General features: G+C 57.0%; 4 protein-coding genes across 4 annotated transcripts; 2 read left to right on the forward strand and 2 right to left on the reverse strand.

Annotated features, from left to right (window-relative positions):
* Nucleotides 1-1,406: 1,406 nt before the first annotated feature.
* LCE4A (late cornified envelope 4A) lies at nucleotides 1,407-3,669 on the reverse strand. The gene is made up of 3 exons (XM_068169037.1): nucleotides 3,633-3,669; nucleotides 3,215-3,250; nucleotides 1,407-2,582 (listed from the first exon to the last, which is right to left on the reverse strand). The coding sequence occupies exon 3, from the start codon at nucleotides 2,559-2,561 to the stop codon at nucleotides 2,133-2,135; it is 429 nt and encodes a 142-aa protein (XP_068025138.1). The 5' UTR covers nucleotides 2,562-2,582; nucleotides 3,215-3,250; nucleotides 3,633-3,669; the 3' UTR covers nucleotides 1,407-2,132.
* A 4,469-nt stretch (nucleotides 3,670-8,138) lies between these two features.
* LOC137457278 (claw keratin-like) lies at nucleotides 8,139-8,459 on the forward strand. The gene has a single exon (XM_068169110.1). It carries the CDS (start codon nucleotides 8,139-8,141, stop codon nucleotides 8,457-8,459), a length of 321 nt encoding a protein of 106 aa, XP_068025211.1.
* A 4,474-nt stretch (nucleotides 8,460-12,933) lies between these two features.
* LOC137457260 (peroxisomal membrane protein PEX13-like) lies at nucleotides 12,934-16,316 on the reverse strand. Its single transcript, XM_068169093.1, has 2 exons — nucleotides 16,294-16,316; nucleotides 12,934-14,461 (listed from the first exon to the last, which is right to left on the reverse strand). Exon 2 carries the CDS (start codon nucleotides 14,438-14,440, stop codon nucleotides 14,156-14,158), a length of 285 nt encoding a protein of 94 aa, XP_068025194.1. The 5' UTR covers nucleotides 14,441-14,461; nucleotides 16,294-16,316; the 3' UTR covers nucleotides 12,934-14,155.
* Nucleotides 16,317-18,266: 1,950 nt separating this feature from the next.
* LOC137457275 (keratin-associated protein 6-1-like) lies at nucleotides 18,267-20,841 on the forward strand. Its single transcript, XM_068169107.1, has 2 exons — nucleotides 18,267-18,361; nucleotides 19,944-20,841. The coding sequence occupies exon 2, from the start codon at nucleotides 19,978-19,980 to the stop codon at nucleotides 20,398-20,400; it is 423 nt and encodes a 140-aa protein (XP_068025208.1). The 5' UTR covers nucleotides 18,267-18,361; nucleotides 19,944-19,977; the 3' UTR covers nucleotides 20,401-20,841.
* Nucleotides 20,842-21,129: the final 288 nt, after the last annotated feature.

Raw genomic sequence — 21,129 nt, forward strand, 5'->3', positions numbered from 1 at the left:
AAGCAGGGCAGGGTTCGAGGTCTCCGCAGCTGCCAGAGCGGTTGGGAAGTTAAAACAACTGCAGGGAGACCTGGAGAGACCTTCCCCAAAAGCTGCCTCAGCCACTTGGTGCCACTGCTCTCCAGGCTTGGCAGAAGAGCCTGAACCCCACCTGGCTCCAGCCTCCTCTCAGGGAGCTGTAGAGAGCCAGAAGGTCTCCCCCAGCCTCCTCTTCTTCAGGCTGAGCTCCCCCAGGTCCCTCAGCTGCTCCTCACAAGATGCATCTTGGCTTAGCAGCAAGGGAGCAGCTGCTGGAGCTCCTGTGGAACCCAGGGGCTGTGGAAGCTGGAGGTGCCCAGAGGAGGGCACAGAGAGGGGCACAGCCCAGCAGCCTTAGCCAGGCTGTGACTGCAGAGCTGGGGCACAGCAGACACAAACCCCAAGCAGTTCTCTTGTCCAGGAGTGGTGGAGCTCAGCAGAGCTGGGCAGGGGGGGGGGAAGTGCTGGTGGGCAAGGGGTGCAGAGACCACAAGGAAGGGAGAGAGGAGCTCTGGGAGCAGCTCCCCAGCTGAACACACACTGGGGAGGCCTTTGGCCAGCCAGGACCCTTTAGAGCCTGATAGGTGCAAAGCCCCAGGGGGAGCTGCAGAAAGGCTCCTGCTGCTGCTAGGCATCATCCTGCTGAGATGCTGAGGCCACAGGGTGGCAGCCAGGAGAGGCAGAGCCCTTGCTGGGCACCACCACGGAGCTGCACCCTCCCTGGGACGCCACCACATTAGAGCTTTGCCCTGTGGCTGCTTGGTGTGGAGCACAACTTCATCACTTCCCTCCCAGCAGGCAGATCTGGAGCAGCCTCTGCTGGCTCTGGGGAGGCTCTGCCACGTCAGAGCTGCTGCCTCTGGGTTTCAGCTGGGGCTGGGCACCAAGGCTGTCTGCTGTCTGTGCTCTGGGCACCAACCTCGGGGCCCTTCACCAGGCACTCCCCTGCTGCTCGGAGCAAACTGAGTTTGGAGCCCTGGAGCCTGCCCAATCGTCTCATGATGTGACCTCACTGCCAGCAGCACACTGAGGGGCTAGAGTGGGGCCAGAGAAGGGCAAGGAAGCTGGGGAAGGGTCTGGAGGTGCTCAACCTGGAGAAGAGAAGGCTGAGGGGAGACCTCCTGGCTCTCTACAGCTCAGCAGTGGGGCCCAGGGGTGGGAGCACTGCCCAGGCAGCTCCAGTGCCTGCTGGTAGCTGCTTGATTCGCGGCCTTGGTCACCCTGAAGCTGCCTCAGCTCTTCTGGAAGCTGCTTAGAGATCCAGTGTGGGGACCTGAGCGTGTGCCAGCTGCTCTCCATGGTGGCTCTGCAGCTGTGGAAGCTCAGCTCTGAGTCAGTGAAGTGGGAGGGAAGGAAAAAGAGCAAAAAACCCCAAAGCAGAACAGGAATTGGTTGGTTGCAGGAGAGGCTTTATTAGGGGAGGTGTTAATTCCACAGCACTTAATGCAGACTGCAGCAAGTGTCCTGCAGCTGCTGCATCAGAGCTGGGGACTGGAAGAAGTTAGGAGGAAGTTCTTCCCCATGAGGGTGGTGAGAGACTGGCACAGGCTGCCCAGGGAGGTGGTGGAAGCCTCCTCCCTGGAAGTGTTTAAGGCCAGGCTGGAGGTGGCTCTGAGCAACCTGCTGTGGTGTGAGCCCATGGCAGGGAGGTTGGAACTGGATGAGCCTCGAGGTCCCTTCCAGCCCTGACCATTCCATGACTGCAAAGGGCTTCCAGAGCCAGCTGCTCCTCCCAGCAGAGCCCCTTGGCTTCAAAGCCAGGTCCTGCTTGGCACCAGGTCAGGTTTGCTCGTCCCATGCCTGCTGGCTGTGGGGAAGGAAACTTCAGTTTCTACGCAGAATCTCCTCTGGAGCCATGCTGAGAGCAGCAGTGAGGCCTCAGCAGGGGCAGTGTCTTCATGCAGCTGAGGTCCAAGCCCAGGAGACTGCAGAGGTGAAGCTATGGGACCTTGAAACTGAACACAGAGGATAAGGTGGAGAGGACTAAAGAAGGGCTGGTTTGGGGGAGCTGTCTGTCCAGGAGCCTCAATGCCTGCAGCAGGAGCTGTGAGCTCAGCTCTGGCTGTGCTCTCCAGCTCCTGCTTCTTCTGCGGGCGCCTCCAGGGAGCTCACTGCTAGACACACTTGTAGTGGTAGCAGTTGGACCACTGGTAGGAGCTGTGCTGGCACACAGGGACCCGAGCACAGGGCTGGGAGCAGCCCACGAAGCTCTGCTGCCCGCAGTAGGGCACACAGAGAGCAGGTGCGGGGCCGCAGGGGGAGCAGGAACGTTCCACAACCTCCACGCAGCCTGAGCAGCAGGGGGTGCAGCAGGGGGCAGAGCAGGGGGCAGAGCAAGGGCTGGAGCAGGGGGCGGAGCAGGGGGGGCTTCTCTGCACGATCTTCTTCACGGTGCAGGGCTTGGCAACCTTGGCAGTGCAGGGGGAGCAGGAGCCGCAGCACCCAGAGCAGGGGCGGTGGCACTGGGTGGCACACTTCCCCCCACACTTCCTCCCGCAGGGCACAACGCACTGCTGCTTGTACTGGTAGTCGTAGTAAGACATCGTCCTGGGCTGCAGGGGGACCTGAGAACCAAAGCAGGGAAGGAAGGTGAAGGAATCCCCTGCAGGGCTGCTCTGGAAGCTGCCTTGCTGCTGCTGGAGCTTCCTGCTCTGAGCCTCGGCTCTGATCTCCTTTAGCCTGTGCCGGCAGGGAGCAATTCCAGCGTCAGCAGCCAGAGAGCAAACAGTGACAGCTCCTGCCAGGGAAGGATGAGAACCCCAGCACCGACCCCCACCCACCACTGCTCACTGACTGCAGCAGCTGACGCCTCCAGGCTCCCCCCACCCTGGTACTGAAGCTCCTCAGCTCCAGTCCAACCCTGCTCTGCCTCAGCTCCAGCCCAACCCTGCTCTGCCTCAGCTCCAAACCCTTCCCCCTCAGCCTGTCTCAGACCCCCTCATGCAAAGTCCTTCTGCAGCCTTCCTGGAGGATCCCTTCAGGTCCTGGCAGGCAGCTCTGAGCTCCCCCTGGAGCCTTCTCCCCTCCAGGCTGCACACCCCCTGCTCCAGCCCCTGGCTCATCCTTGTGGCCTCCTCTGGCCTCTCTCCAGCAGCTCTGTGGCTTCCTCCTGCTGGGGCCAGCAGAGTTGGAGGCAGGATTTGAGGGGAGGTCTCACAAACACGAATCAGCCTCTGGTACCACAGCAGTCACCTACCTCAGTCTGTCCCGAGGGGGGAGTCAGGGTCAGCCACTGAAAAGAGAGGAGAAAAACAGCAATTCAGAAGCTTCCAAAGCAAGTTGGAGTTGTTGGTCCCTAAGTTACCAGGCTCAGAGGGGAGAGATCAGCTCAGACTGGCTGAAGCTCTGCAAGTCTCAGGCTCAAGCTCAAAAACCCTGAGCTGGCTGTGGGTGGCAAAGGACAGAGAGGCAGAGGTGGCCCAGTGGGGGGCAGAAGGAGAGGAAAGAAGGACAGAGGAGGCTCTGGGGGCCCCAAGAAGCCTTCAGAAGCAGCAGCAGCAGCAGCCCTCTTCATCTGCAGTGCCAGAGCAGCTCGGCAGGACCCAGCTCCAGGCTCCCAGTGTCACCAGAGGACAATTTTGCTGGCTGGGAACAGAAAGAAGTCAGCAACTCACCGAGCTCCCAGCTGTGGGGGGGATGAGACCTGGGCTGGAAGCCTGCAGCCAGGTGGTTTTTATATAGGCTTTGAGAGTGCCTGGAAGAGCTGAGCCACCCTGGCTCAGACCCTAATTGGGCACAGGGGGGGGGGGATTTGCTCCTGCCCTGCTTCTCCCCTGCTGTAATTACTTACTTTACTCACTTGGGAGCATCATGAGGTTGTTATCCCCAGAGGAGGTGAGGTCCTCCTCACACCCTGCAGCGGATTTCCAGGCCAAACCTTTATGGGAGAAGCAGAAGCCACCTCTGGTCCTTTGACCTCATTAGTGGTCACCTTGCCCTCCTCTCTGGAAGCTTCCTTCAGCAGGCTGAGGAGCAGGCAGCAGTGGTGGGCAGGGTCAGTGCTCATCATCCTTGCTGCCTTTCCCTCTTCTTCATAGCCCCCCAGCATGGTGGGAAGGGATCTCTGGAGAGCATCTTCCCCCAAGGCCCCTGCTCCAGCAGGGCTCCCACAGCAGCTTGCCCAGGGGCACAATGCCTGGGGGGGAGTTGGGTTTGGAAGCTCTCCACACCAGGAGACTCCACAACCTCTCTGGGCAGCCTGCTCCAGGCCTCCAGCAGCCTCACACCAAACAAGTTTCTCCTCCTGCTCAGCTGCAGCCTCCTGGGCTCCACTTTGTGCCATTTGCCCTGGCCTGGGGCACCGCTGAGGAGAGCTCAGCTCTGACCTCGGGGGTTTGTTCCTTCCCCTTAGGTGATGGAAGGGGAGGAAATGGCCTCAAGTTGCACCTGGGGAGGTTGGACATGAAGGACAATTTCTTGACTGAAGGACAATGTCTTGACTGGAAGAGGGGTCAGGGCCTGGAGCAGGCTGCCCAGGGGGGTGGTGGAGTCCCCATCCAGGCAGGTGCTCAAGAGGAGCCTGTGGCCGTGGCACGTGGGGCTGTGGTCTGGTGGCCACGGTGGGGCTGGGCTGGACTCAGTGATTCCAACCTCAACGATTCTGTGAGGTCAGGATGGAGAAGCTGCTGCCCCTCTGCCCCGCTGGCAGTGCCTGCTGGCTCAAGCTCTTGCCATCCCTGGCATCCTGCTGCCTCTGCTGAGCCTCAGCTTCCTGCTCAGGCTCCCATTTATCAGGGGTGATAGCCCCACTCTGGCAGCTGCCACTCAGCACTGATTGGAGGGTTCCAGGGAGGCATCTTCCACTCCTTGCTCCCTGTTGCAACACAGCTTATGAGCATCACAGCTTCAGGTGACCTTTTATTGACCAAGCCACTCGCTGGAATGAATGCCTGGGAAGATCCTGCCTGGGCCACACCTTAACTGTGCTCCTTTTGGTTTGGTTTTATTTTTGGCCAGTTCACAAACCAGGTCAGGATTTACAGCTGCCCAGGAGGGGCTGCTTCACCTCCCTGACATCTGCCCTCGCCCTTTGCCCTCCTTTGGTTTGTTTGCTTTTTACATTGCTGAAGCCTGGGTTATGGTTTTTGAGGTGTTTAAGCAGCATGAGGTTCCAGAGGCTCCAGAGAGGGGCAGGAGGTGGGTGGGAAATGGTAAACCTTCTGTATTTCAATCCCACAAGGCCTGCAGCTCTATAAAACCCAGCATTTGGGGTGTGCTCTGCCCTCTTCAGAGGAAGAACGAAGCCACTGGGGGGGTGATGGAAACACTGAAGCTGTGCCTGAGCCTTGCAGCTTCACAAGTCTCAGTAGTCCTTGAGGATGGGGAATGTGACACTTCCTGAGCTGAAACTCCCTGCAAGAGTTTCCCTCTTTCCAGCCCTCTATCCCCAGGCTGCTGGCTCAGTGGTGTTAATTCAGCTCAGAGGATGTTAGGGGTTGGAAGGGACCTAGGGTTGGCCCAGCTGAGGTCTGAGGCCAGGAGAGGTCTGGAGAATCTCTGCTATGAAAACAGCCTGGGAGAGCTGGAGAAGAAAGAGAAGGCTCCAGGGAGACCTCAGAGCAGCCTTCCAGCGTGTGAAGAGGGCTCCAGGAGAGCTGGAGAGGGACTTTGTGCAAGGGCCTGGAGTGACAGGACCAGGGGTGATGGCCTCTAGCTGGAAGGAGCTGCATTGAGATGGGACATGAGGAGGAAGTTCTTCACCAGGAGGGTGCTGAGGCGCTGCAACAGGTTATCCAGAGGACCTGTGGAGGCTCCAAGCCTGGCAGTGTTCAGAGCCTGGTCTGATAGGAAGTGACTGTGGCAGGGGGTTGGAACTGGAAGATCTTTCAGGTCCCTTCCAGCCCAACCCAACCCAACCCAACTATCCTGTGACTCTATCACAGATTCCTCCCCCCCTGCTTCTGCAACCCTTCCTGGGCTGACTCAAGGACATTTTTCTCCCAAGCCAATTTGCTGTTTAGCAGCTGCCTTAGGCACAAGCCCATCCATGGAGCACATCAGCAGGAACCAGATAAACTTCTTGTCCCTCTCTGCAGGGTCAGCAGAGCAGCCCTGTGCAAAGCTCTGACACAGCAGGGGCTGGAAGGGCAGGGAAGCAGAGGGCAGGGGGTGGGAGCTCAGGCTGCTAATTACAAAGGGCAGCTCCTGTAAAGCTGCTGCCATCGATTAGCAAAGGTAAGGACAAAAAAAACGTGCTGGGGAGCTGCTGGGGAGGTTCGTGTGGGGCTGAGTCATGCCCTGGGCACTCCAAGGGCAGTATAAAAGAGCTCCTCAGCAGCTCCTGGGCATCAGTTCCCTCCTTTGCTTTCTCTTTGTGCACTAAGGTAAGTCTGAGCTGAATTCCTCCTCCTAACCAACCCTCTGCTTGTGGTTCTACGGCAAGGTGCAGCCTGTGCCCTGACACCAGCCTGAGGCTTTCCTGCTGTAGGCTAAGTGTTGACTTTCCAGCTGTTGGCTTGCTGGATGCAGAAGTGGCTGATGAGCTCCAGCTGACTTTCTCGGGAGGCCTCCTGCCCGGCTGTGGTGGTGCTCGGCAGAGCTGCAGGGGGCTCCCTGGAGCTGAGCTCTGACACTTCTGCCTCTGCTGCTCAGCTTTTCCTGGGATGCTTGAGGACAAAGCTGTCAGGAATTTGCCTTTCCCTCTTTCTCTCTCTTCCTCTCTCTCTTCCTCTCTCTCTTCCTCTCTCTCTTCCTCTCTCTCTTCCTCTCTCTCTTCCTCTCTCTCTTCCTCTCTCTCTTCCTCTCTCTCTTCCTCTCTCTCTTCCTCTCTCTCTTCCTCTCTCTCTTCCTCTCTCTCTTCCTCTCTCTCTTCCTCTCTCTCTTCCTCTCTCTCTTCCTCTCTCTCTTCCTCTCTCTCTTCCTCTCTCTCTTCCTCTCTCTCTTCCTCTCTCTCTTCCTCTCTCTCTTCCTCTCTCTCTTCCTCTCTCTCTTCCTCTCTCTCTTCCTCTCTCTCTTCCTCTCTCTCTTCCTCTCTCTCTTCCTCTCTCTTCCTTTTAAGACTCTTCCCTTGTGCCTCAGCTTGCCCAGCCCTGAGGCATGCACTCTCTGAGCTCCTTGGGCTTGAGCTCCTGGGCTTGAGCTCTGACACTTCTGCCTTTGCTGTTCAGCTTTTCCTGGGAGGTTTGAGGACAAAACTGTCAGGAATTTGCCTTTTTTTTTCCCCTCCTCTTTTTAAAGCACTCTTCCCTTGTGCCTCAGCTTGCCCTGGGCTGAGCTCCTGGGCTGAGCTCTGACATTTCTGCCACTTCCTTCTGCTGCTCAGCTTTTCCTGGGAGGTTTGAAGACAAAACTGTCAGGAATTTGCCTTTCCCTCTCTCTCTCTCTCTCTCTCTCTCTCTCTCTCTCTCTCTCTCTTTCTTTTAAGACTTTTCCCTTGTGCCTCAGCTTGCCCAGCCCTGAGGCATGCGCTCCCTGAGCTCCTTGGGCTTGAGCTCCTGGGCTTGAGCTCTGACACTTCTGCCTCTGCTGCTCAGCTTTTCCTGGGATGCTTGAGGACAAAGCTGTCAGGAATTTGCCTTTCTCTCTCTTTCTTTTAACACTCTTCCCTTGCACCTGTCTGCTCTCCCATCCCTGAGGAATGCACTCCCTGAGCTCCTGGGCTTGAACTTGTGGGCTGAGCTCCTCATCTGAGCTCTGACACTTCTGCCTTTGCTGTTCAGCTTTTCCTGGGAGGTTTGAGGACAAAACTGTCAGCAATTTGCCTTTTTTTCCCCCTCCTCTTTTTAAAGCACTCTTCCTTTGTGCCTCAGCTTGCCCAGCCCTGAGGAATGCACTCCCTGAGCTCCTTGGGCTTGAGCTCCTGGGCTTGAGCTCTGACACTTTTGCCTCTGCTGCTCGGCTTTTCCTGGGATGCTTGAGGACAAAGCTGTCAGGAATTTGCCTTTCTCTCTCTTTCTTTTAACACTCTTCCCTTGCACCTCTCTGCTCGCCCAGCCCTGAGGAATGCACTCCCTGAGCTCCTGGGCTGGAGCTCCTGGGCTGGGCTCTGACACTTCTGCCTCTGCTGCTCAGCTTTTCCTGGGAGGTTTGAGGACAAAACTGTCAGGAATTTGCCTTTCTCTCTCTCTCTCTCTTTCTTCTAACACTCTTCCCTTGTGCCTCTGCTCGCCCAGCCCCCAGGAATGCCCTCCCTGAACTCCTGCGCCGCCGGCGGTGCCTCCCCGTGCGGGGTGGCCGCGCCTCAGCCCATCGCCGACAGCTGCAACGAGCCCTGCGTGCGGCAGTGCCCGGACTCCACCGTGGTCATCTACCCCCCGCCCGTGGTGGTCACCTTCCCCGGGCCCATCCTCAGCACCTTCCCGCAGCAGAGCGTGGTGGGCTCCGAGGGAGCCCCCGAAGTCGGGAGTGGCGCCGGCGCTGCCCGGGTCCCGGGGGGCTCTCGCGTGTACGGCGGTGCCATCTGGGGTCGGGGGTACCCCGTTGGAAGCTGCAGACCTTGCTAGACCCGGCGGGGGCCGCTGCTGACGGAGGAGCCATGCCCAGGGCATGGCAAAGAGGATGGGGGCTGAGCGCCGCAGAAGGGTTGGAGCTTCGGGGCTGCCATTAAACGCATCTGGAGGTGCTCAGATCTCCTGCACAATGCCTTTGTGTCCTCACATTGTTCCTTTCCTGGTTTGTTGGTGGGGTTTTTTTTTCCTGCTGCCCTCCACGGGGGCTGGGGCTGGATCATCTCCAAGGTCCCTTCCAACCCAACCCATGCTGTGGCTCTCAGTGCTCTGCTCTCAGTGGCCTGGACTGTGCTGCTGCCTCCTTCCTCAGGGCACACAGGACTCACTGTGGGGTGAGTGATCTGCTATCAGCTCCATCTCAGCTCTTTGTAAGCTCTTTCTGTGGCTGCTGATGCAGGGCTGTGGAGTCAGCCAGCCCCTGCTCCTTGTTCCCCTCCTGCAGTGATCAGGGCCCAGGGAGGTGGTGGAGTCCCCGTCCCTGGAGGTGTTCAAGAGGGGATTGGAGCCAAGGTTTAGTTAGTCAGGAGGTTAGGTTGGATTTGATGATCTCTGAGGTCTTTTCCAACTTTGCTGATTCTCTGATCACCACAGGGCTTGGAACAGGGCAGCAGCATCAGTGGTTAGGTGACTCAGGGTGAAGCAGAGCAGCTTGTGGGCAATCTGTGCCCTGTCATCCTGCTCATTAAGCAGCACCTTGCAACACCCCTGTGCCTGCCTCTGTGTCCCCCCCTGCTGCTCCTGGCTCAGCAGCTTTCTCCTGCTGCACCAGGCTGGTCCTGCTGGGCTGCTTCAGCCTCCTGGAGAGGCTTAGCAGTGGGGCTCTGAGCATCTCCTTCCCACAGCAGCCTCCAAGCTGTGGCTGCCACTTGGTGAAGCTGCTGCCCACAGCTTTGCTTTCGTTGCTGCTGGGGGTGCTTGGCTCCCTGGAGACCTTTCCTCAGCCTGGCTCCTCCTGATGCTGCCACCTGGCCTCCCCAGGCTCACCTACAAGGAGCAGAGCTGCTGGGGGAAGAATCTGAAAGCCAAGCCTGGGCCAGCAGCTGCTTTGGGTGGGAGAATGCATTGCTGGCACCGTGTGCTGGGTTAACACAGCCCAGGCCCTGCCTCTGCTGCTCTGCTCCAGCTTCTACACCACCTGGGGCTGGTGATGCCCATCCATGGGATCTGGAACTTCCCCAGGACTGTGCTGATAATAAAACCTTTAACAAGATCTGTGCTGCTGCCTGTCTGTGCTGTGCTGTGTTGGACATTTTGTCCAGGAGGAAGCAGAATTCAGAATTCAGATGGGGCTGGGAAATGCTGACTCAGCTCCCAGCAGTCCCTCCTTGGCTGGGTGCTGGCCAGGAGTGAGTAACTGACTGCTGGGGAGCCTTGCACCGGGTGATTAAAGCAGATCCTCACCAACCACAGGAATCCTGCCCTGCAGAAGAGGAAATCCCCCAAAAGCCAGGCTGGAGGGATCCTCTTTGTGCTGCTAATGGCTCATTGGGAAAGGAACTGGAGGTTCTTGGTGGTGGTTGGACTGGATAATCTGAGAAGGCTTTTTCAACCTTCATGATTCCATGAGGCCTCCCAAGGGGGAGAGGGTTGGCTTGGAAGGGACCTTCAAGATCATCTCTCCTTCTCTCAAGCAGTTCCACAGAGATCCTCTCTGCTTGAAAGCCTTCAGATGGATGATTGATTTCCACCAAGACAGATCTTGGTGCAAGCACCCAGCAGATATTTGTGGCTCCAGTGGCATTGGCCTGGCTCTCCAAGTGCCCTGAGCTTGTCACTGTGCTTCATGCATGGTGCAAAGCCTGCAGGTTTCACACAGATCCTCTCTGCTTGAAAGCAGATTATTGATTTCCACCTGCTTTAGAATGGTGAAACACTGCAGGGACCTTCAAAGCTTACCCAGCCCAGAGCCCCTGCAGCCAGCAAGGACAGCCCCAACCAGAGCAGGCTGCTCACAGCCCCAGACAACCTGAGCTGGGCTGGTGCCAGCCCTGGGGGCATCTCCCACCCCTCTGGGCAGCCTGGACCAGGCTCTTCCCACCCTCAGCAGCACCAATTGCTCCTCCTCTCCACTCTCCATCTCCCTCTTGCACTTCCAAACCATCCCTCCCCTTGTCCTGCCACCACAGGCCCTGCTCCAAACTCTGTCCCCAGCTTTCTGCTCAGTTCTGGAAGCTCTCCAGAAGGTCTCCCTGGAGCCTTCTCCTCTCCAGGCTGAACTCCCCCAAGTCTCCCAGCCTGAAGCCTCCCAGCAGAGGGCTTCCAGCCCTGCCCCAGCGCTGCTGTGGCCTCCTGCACCTGCAGCTCTTCCCCTCCCAGGCTGCTCAGCAGTCAGGGATAGGTTTGGGACAAATTTCCTCTTTCAGGAGGTTCTCAGCCCAGCAGTGAAGCTCAGTGCTGGAGGCAGGTCCTGTGGCCTGCCTCATCCCTGGGTTGCTCACAAGGTCCATTTAAATGTCTAATGGGATAAAGACATCCTGCTCTCAGGAATTTGAATGGAATGAGAGGAGCTGAGTTTCTGTTAGCTAAATGAGCCTCCTGCCTCTGTTAGGATAACGTCTGGGAGGCAGGCAAGGAGCTCCTCTCCTCAGCTTTCCTTCAGCCTTAGGGCTTAAAGCCCCAGGGAAGGGGGGGAAAAATGCTGCTCTCACCCCCAGCCAGCTCTGTGCTGACCCTGCCTGAGCAGGAGCTTGGACTGGATGATCTCCAAGGTCACTTCCAACCCCTCTCTGTGAAGGGAAGCAGCAGCAGGGGTGCTGCTGTGTTGGCAAATGTGGTCCTGATGCTGCTGGCTCCAAGGGACCTTGAGCAGGTTGAGAATTTGACCCAAATCTTTGGCTCTTTTCCTTCCTTTCTCCCTGGAACCTCCTCCCTGCAGCTTCCTGTGCTGTGCTGCAGGTGGGCAGAGCTGGGCAGGGCAGGGCAGCCGAGGCAGCAGAGCTGAGTTTATGGAGCTGGGAGACTCCAACGTTCCTCCACCTTTCCCAGGGGCACCCAGCCCTGTTTGCTGCTGACTGCAGCGAGCTGCAGGATTACTGAGGATGTCTTAAGAGCTCTGCCAGCAAGAAAGGGCTGAGCTGATGTCCTGCCAAGCTGCCCTCCTAGGAGGCCAGGGTGGAGGTTGCTGCCCTTGACCTGATGCAGCTCCATCTTGCCCCAATTAGGACACAGAGTTCTGAGCAGCGAGGCAGCAGGCCAGGCACATCCCTTGGCTGTGGCTGCTCCTTCCTGCAGCCTGATGGAGTTGAAGGAGTCCCTGCTGAGTGCAGGGGACTTGGACAGGATGCCCTTGGAGGGTTCCCCCTGACCAGATGCATTCTGTGGCTCTGTGACTCTCGGGGGCTCTTCTCCTGCTGCTCTCCAGTTCAAGGTGAAAGGGTTGAAGGAAAGCAATGGCCTGGGTGTGGAGAGATGGACTTGGGATTGCAGCTGGGGAATGCAGAACTGCCTGAGTGGCCTCCAGGGGAAGGGAAGGGGAAACCATCTCTTGAAAATCAGCCCCAAGGTGCCCCCTCACAGTCACTGCTGTCAGGGCTTTGGGATGACATCTCTGGGATCTCTTTGATGCTGGGATCCCTGCCCAGGCTGTGCTTGCTGAACCTCTTTCCATGCTCCATCATCACCCTTTAATGATCCAAATCTGAGCTCAGGCTCCTCTGTCTCCTGAGGTGACCTGGCAGAGGCTGGCAGGAGCTCCCTGCAGAACCTGGCTGCTCAGTTTGCAAAGGAGATGCACTCTGCAGCAGCTCCTCCTGACTTTGTTCCCTTTGGTCTTTCCTCCCAGGAGTCTTTTACCTTGGCTGTCATTGCCCTCTTTGCTTGGCAGCCCAGGAGACTTCCACCTATTCCCTAAGATCATTGAGTCAAACCACTGACCCAGCACCACCATGGCCACCAAACCATGGCCCCAGATGCCATGGCCACAGGGTTCTTGGATGGTGACTCCAGTACCTTCCTGGGTAGCCTGGGCCAGGCCCTGACCACTCTTGCAGGGCAGAAATTGTTCCTCAGGTCCAACCTGAACCTCCCTTAGTGCAACTTGAGGCTATTCCCTCTCTTTCTGCCACCTGAGACTAGGGAGAAGAGCCCAACCCCCACCTCACTCCAGCCTCCTCTCAGGGAGCTGTAGAGAACAATGAGGTCTTGCCTCAAACTTCTTCCTATGGGAAGTGAGTTGGGATTGGAGCATTCCAGGTGGAGATGTGGTGGTGCTCAGTGGGGTGATGCTAGGTGGGGTGGTGCTCAGTGTGGTGATACTCAATGTGGTGGTGCTCAGTGTGGTGATGCTCAGTGTGGTGATACTCAGTGTGGTGATGCTCAGTGTGGTGATACTCAAAGTGGTGATGCTCAGTGGGGTGATGCTCCAGCATCTCCCTCTTCTTCTCTGCTTGCTCAGAGCAGCAGCCTTGCTGGTCCCTTTGCAGTGGTGTGTGAGCAGAGACCAAAGAAGCCTGGAGCCCAGGTACTACCAAGCAGAGAGATTTTAATGAAGATGAGGAGGAGTGACAGAGAGAAGAGGTTCAGAGTTTTACAGAAGGGTCTTCAGCAAGCAGAGTGAGCTGGGTGGATGCTGGCTGGGTGCTGGCTGATGCCATCTCCCTGTGGAATGCTGGAGTTTGGCAGTCCAGACATGGTCCTTGCTCACAGAGCTGCTCACAAGTTGAGTGCAGATGAGGCACAGCAGGGATGCACAGCAAGGATGCACAGCAGGGATGCACAGCAGGGATGCACAGCAGGAACTTCTCTACCAGATGTGATCTGTGGTGAAGCCCAGAGCTGAGCACAGAGGACTTGCTCATGCTGGCTGCAGAGACTCTTTTGCTCTGGCTGTGTATTAACTCAGGAGGCACTGGGCCCGCACCTGAGAGTCTCTCTTTGCTCCACCAGTGTGGAGCTGCCTCAGTGTTTGTGCTCTGGAGCTGCTTTGGTGCTTATGCTCTGGAGCTGCCTCGGTGCTTATGCTCTGGAGCTGCCTCAGTGCTTGTGCTCTGGAGCTGCTTTGGTGCTTGTGCTCTGGAGCTGCCTCAGTGCTTGTGCTCTGGAGCTGCCTCGGTGCTTGTGCTGTGGAGCTGCTTTGGTGCTTATGCTCTGGAGCTTATGCTCTGGAGCTGCTTTGGTGCTTGTGCTCTGGAGCTGCCTCGGTGCTTGTGCTCTGGAGCTGCTTTGGTGCTTGTGCTCTGGAGCTGCCTCAGTGCTTGTGCTCTGGAGCTGCTTTGGTGCTTATGCTCTGGAGCTTATGCTCTGGAGCTGCTTTGGTGCTTGTGCTCTGGAGCTGCCTCGGTGCTTGTGCTCTGGAGCTGCTTTGGTGCTTGTGCTCTGGAGCTGCTTTGGTGCTTATGCTCTGGAGCTGCCTCGGTGCTTGTGCTCTGGAGCTGCCTCGGTGCTTATGCTCTGGAGCTGCCTCAGTGCTTATGCTCTGAAGCTGCCTCGGTGCTTGTGCTCTGAAGCTGCCTCAGTGCTTGTGCTCTGGAGCTGCCTCAGTACTTGTGCTCTGGAGCTGCCTCGGTGCTTGCTGTGATTCGTGTTGCCCTATTTTGTTAGAGGAATAGCTGCAGAAAGAGGAGAAGTCAGAGAGGGGCCTGGGGCAGCCTGGCACCCCCTGGCCTCAGCCAGAGCTGGGGTGCTCAGCGTTTCTCAGCGCCGTAACCTTAGCCGTGAGCCCGGGTCCTGCAGGTCAGTGCTGGGCTGCTCAGTCAGTAGAAGGCTCTGTTTCCAAACCCAGAGAAGAAGGGGTAGCCAAACCCAGAGCCATACAGGTCCCCATGCCCATAGAAGCTACCAAACCCAGCCCAGCCCCTGCTGTCTTCCAGGTTCCCGAAGCTCCTGTAGTTGGAGGGGCTGCCGTAGCGGCGCCGCTCGTGGTAGTAGCCGTAAGGACCTTCAAATCTGTAGCCGTTCAGCCCCCCAAAGCCATAGAGGTCTTCCTGGCCCAGCAGGGAGCAGCAGCCAGCGTCGTAGAAGTCCCTGTAGAAGGTCATGGTTGGTGGATGCAGGCACACCTGAAAGGCAGAGCCAGGAGCAAGGTGAGTCCACAAGCTGCTGACAGCAGGAGGAGAGGCTCAGAGCTCGCTGAGGGCTGAGGAAACGCAGCCTGCTTCCTCCTGCAGGCTTCTTAATACTCCTAAACACAGTTTATTGCTGCTCCTAATCTCCTCAGTCCCAAACAACTTCCCTGTTTTGTTTTCCCCACCCCCCCCTCAATGTTTCAAAATGGCTTCAAAGTTCACAGGATGCTAGGACTTGGAAGGGACCTCTGGAGACCTTCGAGTCCAAGCCCAAGCCGGGCTTTTACCAGCTGAGAACTGAACTTCCCCGGCCCAGAAGTCAAAGAAATTCAAATGAATTAAAGAAAAAGACACAATTCAGGCAGCAAAGCTTGAGACCAGCAGCAGCAGCCTGCCACAGGCACCCCCTGATCTCCTGCAACTCTGCGAGCCACTCACCAGGGGATGAGCTCCAAGAAAGCAACAAAAGGGCAAAATTCCCTGCTAGATGTCTGCCTGCAGCAGGCAATGGCTCATGAAGGGTTAACTCAAGGAGCTGAGTCCCAGCACTTCATCATCTGAGTGAGTCCCAGCACTTCATCATTTGGACTGTTGGAATCAGTGAACTGAAGGCCTTTTCCAACCAGGCAAAACTGTGAGCTCCCAACACTTCATGATCTGAGCTCCCAACCCTTCATGATCTGAGCTCCCAACCCTTCGTGATCTGAGCTCCCAACCCTTCGTGATCTGAGCTCCCAACCCTTCATGATCTGAGCTCCCAACCCTTCATGATCTGAGCTCCCAACCCTTTGTGATCTGAGCTCCCAACCCTTCATGATCTGAGCTCCCAACCCTTCGTGATCTGAGCTCCCAACCCTTCGTGATCTGAGCTTCCAACCCTTCGTGATCTGAGCTCCAATCCTTCATGATCTGAGCTCCCAACCTTTCGTGATCTGAGCTGCCAGTCCTTCATGATCTGAGCTCCCAACCCTTTGTGATCTGAGCTCCCAAACCTTCGTGATCTGAGCTCCCAACCCTTCGTGATCTGAGCTGCCAGTCCTTTGTGACTCGAGCTCCCAACCCTTCATGATCTGAGTTCCCAACCCTTCGTGATCTGAGCTCCCAACCCTTCGTGATCTGAGCTCCCAACCCTTTGTGATCTGAGCTCCCAACCCTTCGTGATCTGAGCTCCCAACCCTTCGTGATCTGAGCTTCCAACCCTTTCTGATCTGAGCTCCCAACCCTTCGTGATCTGAGCTCCCAAACTTTCGTGATCTGAGCTCCCAACCCTTTGTGATCTGAGCTCCCAACCCTTTGTGATCTGAGCTTCCAAACCTTTGTGATCTGAGCTCCCAACCCTTTGTGATCTGAGCTCCCAACCCTTCATGATCTGAGCTGCCAGTCCTTCATGATCTGAGCTCCCAATCCTTTGTGACTCGAGCTCCCAACCCTTCATGATCTGAGCTCCCAACCCTTCGTGATCTAAGCTCCCAATCCTTTGTGATCTGAGCTCCCAACCCTTCATGATCTGAGCTGCCAGTCCTTCATGATCTGAGCTCCCAATCCTTTGTGACTTGAGCTCCCAACCCTTCGTGATCTGAGCTCCCAATCCTTCATGATCTGAGCTCCCAACCCTTCATGATCTGAGCTCCCAACCCTTTGTGATTGGAGCTCCCAACACCCAATGAACATAATCTGGACCTGCAAACCCCTTACAGCTCACCTTGTGGCACCAAACTTTCCTCCTTCAGAGCCTTTCTAAGCTCCCGCTCTATCTGCCCCATATAAACCCTCCCACAGCCAAGCAGAGGGACCTTGGGGAGAGGCCAGAGTGGGCACCGACTCACCTGGTGCTCCGAGGGGGATGAGGTGAGAGCAGTGACTGCAGCCCTGGGTGCTGTGGGTCCCTATATATGGGGTGCCGGTGTCCAGCTGATGTCCTTGGCCGCCTTGTGCCCTCAATTGGTGTAATTGGAGGGGCTGATTTCCATAGGTTTGAAGTCTGTGACGCAGCAGCTGACACCTCCAGACCTCCTTTCATCTCAAGAGCAGGAGGAAAGGGAGCAGGGAAGGGGCTCAGCACATGGAACACAAAATTGCTGGGGATGCTTTGTAGCTGGCTGGGAATCATTTTGGGGAACATTTAGATCATTCCTGCTTGCTCAACCTGCTCCTGGGGCCTTCCAGTGGCTTGGATGAGCTCTGGCTTCACTGTTCCAGAAGGCAGCAGAGCCTCTGCTCAGCGTTGGAGGACCACAGAGGTGTTTGGGTTGGAAGAGAGCTCAAATCCCATCGAGTCCAACCTCCAACCTGAGGCCACCAAACCACATCCCCAAGTGCCACCTTTCCACGTGGCTCTTGACCATCGTGGCCTCTGACCTTGGTGGAGACCTCTTGCCACCAGCTTTGTGTCTCTCTGCTTCCACAGCAGGGATTTGGAGGAGGTTTTGCTGCTGCCTTAGGAATTGCTTACAGATTTCACACCCCCCCACACCCCCCCACCCCCATTTTAAATGAAACTTCTAGCTTTGGGCTTTTTTTGGGTGTGTTTTGGCATCAAATTCTCAGGGCTTGGAAAGAGGAGACCCAGATGTGCCTGGGCTGTGAGCAGGTTATTAAAAGTGGGGGTGTCCCTGGGTGACAAACTATTACTATTGAAATAGTGCAACACTTTGCAAATTGGAAACATTAATGAGTGCTGAGGAAGGGCTTTGGTATTCAGAATTCTGAGGCAGCCTCAGCATCCTGCTTGCTCATTATTGCCTTTGTTTTTCAGTCAAATTAGTGCCAGGAACTAGGTGAAGGTCACCCAAGGAGCTTTGCAGCCAGCTCCGGCGCTCCTGCAGCTGGTGCAGGGAGGTTTGAGCCTCTGAGAAGCAAAGACCCAACACAGGCAGCAGCTGAAAGTCTTTTATGGCTTAGCCTTTTCCAGCCCAAGCTCCTGCTTGCTTCCTTCCCTTTCCTCTGCTGGGCTCAGGGTCAAGCCCTGCAGTGAACTCCAGCACCAACCAGGCTGCAGCTGTCAGTTTGGGGCTTTTCGTTGTTTCCCTGCCCACAGCTCTCTTTCTGCTCAAGCGGCAGCAGGATCCTTCCCGGGGCAGGAATGCAGCTTCAGCTGATTCGTTGTTTGTGCTGCTCCTGTTTCCTGCAATCTCGCAGTTTGACATCGAATGCCTGAATCCCCTGGAGGTGTGCAGGAAATGGGTGGCTGTGCCCTCCACCCCCCCCCACCCCCCACCCCTCCCCCCCGGGGATGTGGCTTAGTGGCTGTGGGGGGGTCTTAGGTTGAAGGTTGGACTTGACCTGGGAGGACTTCTCCAACCCCAAGTGCATCTAGGATGCATTAAACCCGCTTTAAGCAGGGAGCCTGTGCCCCAGTGCCTCAAACTTCAGGGATTTCCAAACCTGTGGGGAGAGTCTTTTTTTTCCCCCCACTATTTTGACTAAAAAAGTTTCCTCTCTCTCTCTCTCCCCAAAGGCTTCTGAGGGGAAGCTTGGAAAGGGAAGGAAAAAAAACAACCCCACAACCCCAACCCGACAACAAACCCCAACCCAAACCCAAACCCAAACCCAAACCCAACCCAAGACCCAACCTTCAGTTTTGACAGCAGAGACAATAAAATACTATCAGGAATGTGGTTGGCCCAGCACATTTTTCAGATGAAAGAAACCTGTAATATGTGTGCCAGGGGAGGCTGGGAACACAATAATAATCCCAAACAAAGAGGAAAATTACATTAATTGAAGATATGACGCGGAGAGGCAAAGTTGTTTTCCAACCAATAAGGCTCCAAAGCTTTGGGCTCCTCAGGGCAGCTTAGATAAGCCAGGCAGGCAGAGGCAGAGTATAAAAAGGGCTCAGGACTGCAGCTCCTCATCAGCTCCTCTCCTGCCTTCCTCCTCCCAACCAGCTTGGTAAGGCTCTGCTCCTTCTGGCTGTCTGGTCAGAGATTTTTGGGGTTGGTTTGTGTCAGGGTTGAGGCTTCTCTGCTTGGGGACCTTGTGGCTGCATGCAGGGGTTTGGATGGGGGGGAGCTCAGGATTTAGAGGTGGGGATGAAGCTGTCCTGGTTCTGTTGGCACAGCCTGAGGGTGTCTTGGTTGCCCAGCAAAGGTGATGAGGTCTGCAGAGATGCTTCCAGCAGCGTCAGGGAAGGGTTTCCTCACCCCTTCCCTAAACCTTCTGCTGGTTGCCTCCAAAATTCTTCTGCTTTGTCTCAAGGGAGGTCTCCAGCTCTGCTGGCAGGGCAGCAGCTGTCCCTGAGTGCTCCTTGAGCCTCTGGCATCTGCTGCCAGCATTGCCAGACACAAAACTGCTGTAAATGACTGAAATGGGGCTTGGAGAAATGGCCCCAAAAAGCTGAGGTGTGTGAGCAGGGCCAAGATCAGACACTGCCAGCTTGCCTGGGGACTTTCTTGGAGGGTTTGGGAATGCAGAGCTCAATGCAAAGCTGACAGCCTACAAGAAATTTGGGGCTCTTCACTCCTGACGACATTCCCCAAAGAGCAATCCTGGGACAGCCACAAGGAGGCTTTGGTCCAAGCTGGCAGGTTCCAGAGTCAGCCCTTTCCCCAGCAAGAGAAGAAATGGTTTGAAAGCAGAGGGGGAGTGAGAGAAGGGCAGGAGCGGGAGGGAGGGGAGTGAGAGAAGGGTAGGAGTAGGAGGGAGCTGAGTTAGAGAGAGGCAGAAGCAGGAGGGAGCTGAGTGAGAGAGGGACAGGAGCAGGAGGGAGCTCAGGAGTGACCAGGAAGGAGCTGAGTGAGAGAGGGGCAGGAGCAGGAGGGAGCTCAGGAGTGACCAGGAAGGAGCTGAGTGAGAGAGGGGCAGGAGCAGGAGGGAGCTGAGTGAGAGAGGGGCAGGAGCAGGAGGGAGCTCAGGAGTGACCAGGAAGGAGCTGAGTGAGAGAGGGGCAGGAGCAGGAGAGAGATGAGTGAGAGAGGGGCAGGAGCAGGAGGGAGCTCAGGAGTGACCAGGAAGGAGCTGAGTGAGAGAGGGGCAGGAGCAGGAGGGAGCTCAGGAGTGACCAGGAAGGAGCTGAGTGAGAGAGGGGCAGGAGCAGGAGAGAGCTGAGTGAGAGAGGGGCAGGAGCAGGAGGGAGCTGAGTGAGAGAGGGGCAGGAGTAGGAGGGAGCTGAGTGAGAGAGGGGCAGGAGTAGGAGGGAGCTGAGTGAGAGAGGGGCAGGAGCAGGAGAGAGCTGAGTGAGAGAGGGGCAGGACCAGGAGGGAGCTCAGGAGTGACCAGGAGGGAGCAAGCAGCTGAGGAGTTTGCTCCTCATTTTCCTGGAATGGTTTGGGTTGGAATGGATCTTCAAGACCATCCAATCCCAACCCTTCTGTCATGGGCAGGGACTCCTCCTCCTCGAGCAGCTTCCTCAAGGCTCCGTTCTTTGCTTCTGCCCTTGCTCCGCTGGGGCCAGGGAGGAGCTCTCTGTGCCCGGAGCCTGCTCCTGCCGCTGCAGGCATTCATTGACTCCTCCTCCTCCTCCTTTCCTCCCCAGCGCTGCATCCCAGGCTCACCTCCACCTCAGCAAGATGACTTTCCTCCAAGGGCAGTGTGAGGACGACTGCTACTCCCCCTGCAACTACGGCAGCGTCTACACCTACCGCAGCTACGACTGCAGCAGCCCCTGCGGCTCCCGCGGCTACGGAGGTCTCTACGGCTCCCGCGGCCTCTGCGGCTTTGGGGATCGCTATGGCTGGGGTGGTCTCTACGGCTCCCGGAGCCTCTTTGGCTCTGGGGACTGCTATGGCTACGGGGGGCTGTACGGTGGCTCCCGGAGCCTCCTTGGCTCTGGGGACTGCTATGGCTACGGGGGGCTGTACGGTGGCTCCCGGAGCCTCCTTGGCTCTGGGGACTGCTATGGCTACGGGGGGCTCTACTCCAGCCGCTACGGCTACCCCTTCAGCTCTCGCTACGGCCAGAGGTTCGGCTATGGGGGCTGCTACTCCTGCTAGGCACCAGGAGGGGAAAAGCTTCCTGAGGTGAAGCTCAGCCCAGGCCTGCTGGGCACGGAGCGCTGCTGACCCTTGGCAGCAGCAGCAGCAGCCCCTGACCGGCAGAGCCCTGGTGCCGGCAACCCTGCAGCGCGGGGGCCCGGAGCGCTGCGCGATGCTGCGTGGAGGCTCCTGATGGCCTCTCCTGGTCCTGCTCTGGGGCTGCTTGATCTCAGGCCACTCAAACTCTCTCCTCTTGATCAAAGAAACAATGTTCCTGCTCCTTGGGTTCTTTGTAAATGGTCTTACTGTTTCTGGGAGAAGACATCAGCTGTGAATGACTGGTGGGGGTGGGGGGTGGGGGGTGGGGGGGAAGAGTCTCTGGGGATGTTGGATTTCAGCTCTCTCTGTGCCTTCCAAGGTGTCTCTGTCTCTGACTCACAATAAAAACCTGCTGCATCACTTCTGCCTTTCTGGGTTTATTCCTCATTGGTGTCTCTGGAAACCTCTCCAGCACCACGGGGGCTGCGTGGCACAGCTGGTAACCTGCTGTGCTGGAGGGTCTGCCTGCTGCAGGAGAGCTGCAGAGGGACTTTGTGCAGTCTGGAGTGACAGGACGAGTGGGGGTGGAGAGATTCAGACTGGGAGAAGCTGGGCTGGGAGGAGACATGAGGAGGGAACTCCTCCCCATGAGGCTGGCGAGGCGCAGGAACAGGTTGCCCAGGGAGGTTGTGGAGGCTCCAGGCCTGG

The sequence above is a fragment of the Melanerpes formicivorus genome, unplaced genomic scaffold (genome assembly GCF_026170545.1).
Source record: "Melanerpes formicivorus ecotype bairdi unplaced genomic scaffold, bMelFor1.0.p_v2 SCAF_164, whole genome shotgun sequence".
NCBI classification, from domain to species: domain Eukaryota; kingdom Metazoa; phylum Chordata; class Aves; order Piciformes; family Picidae; genus Melanerpes; species Melanerpes formicivorus.

Coding starts and splice junctions, on each gene's coding strand:
- LOC137457260 (XM_068169093.1), bottom strand. CDS start 14,440: ATGACCTTCTACAGGGACTTCTACGACGCTGGCTGCTGCTCCCTGCTG.
- LCE4A (XM_068169037.1), bottom strand. CDS start 2,561: ATGTCTTACTACGACTACCAGTACAAGCAGCAGTGCGTTGTGCCCTGC.
- LOC137457278 (XM_068169110.1), top strand. CDS start 8,139: ATGCCCTCCCTGAACTCCTGCGCCGCCGGCGGTGCCTCCCCGTGCGGG.
- LOC137457275 (XM_068169107.1), top strand. CDS start 19,978: ATGACTTTCCTCCAAGGGCAGTGTGAGGACGACTGCTACTCCCCCTGC.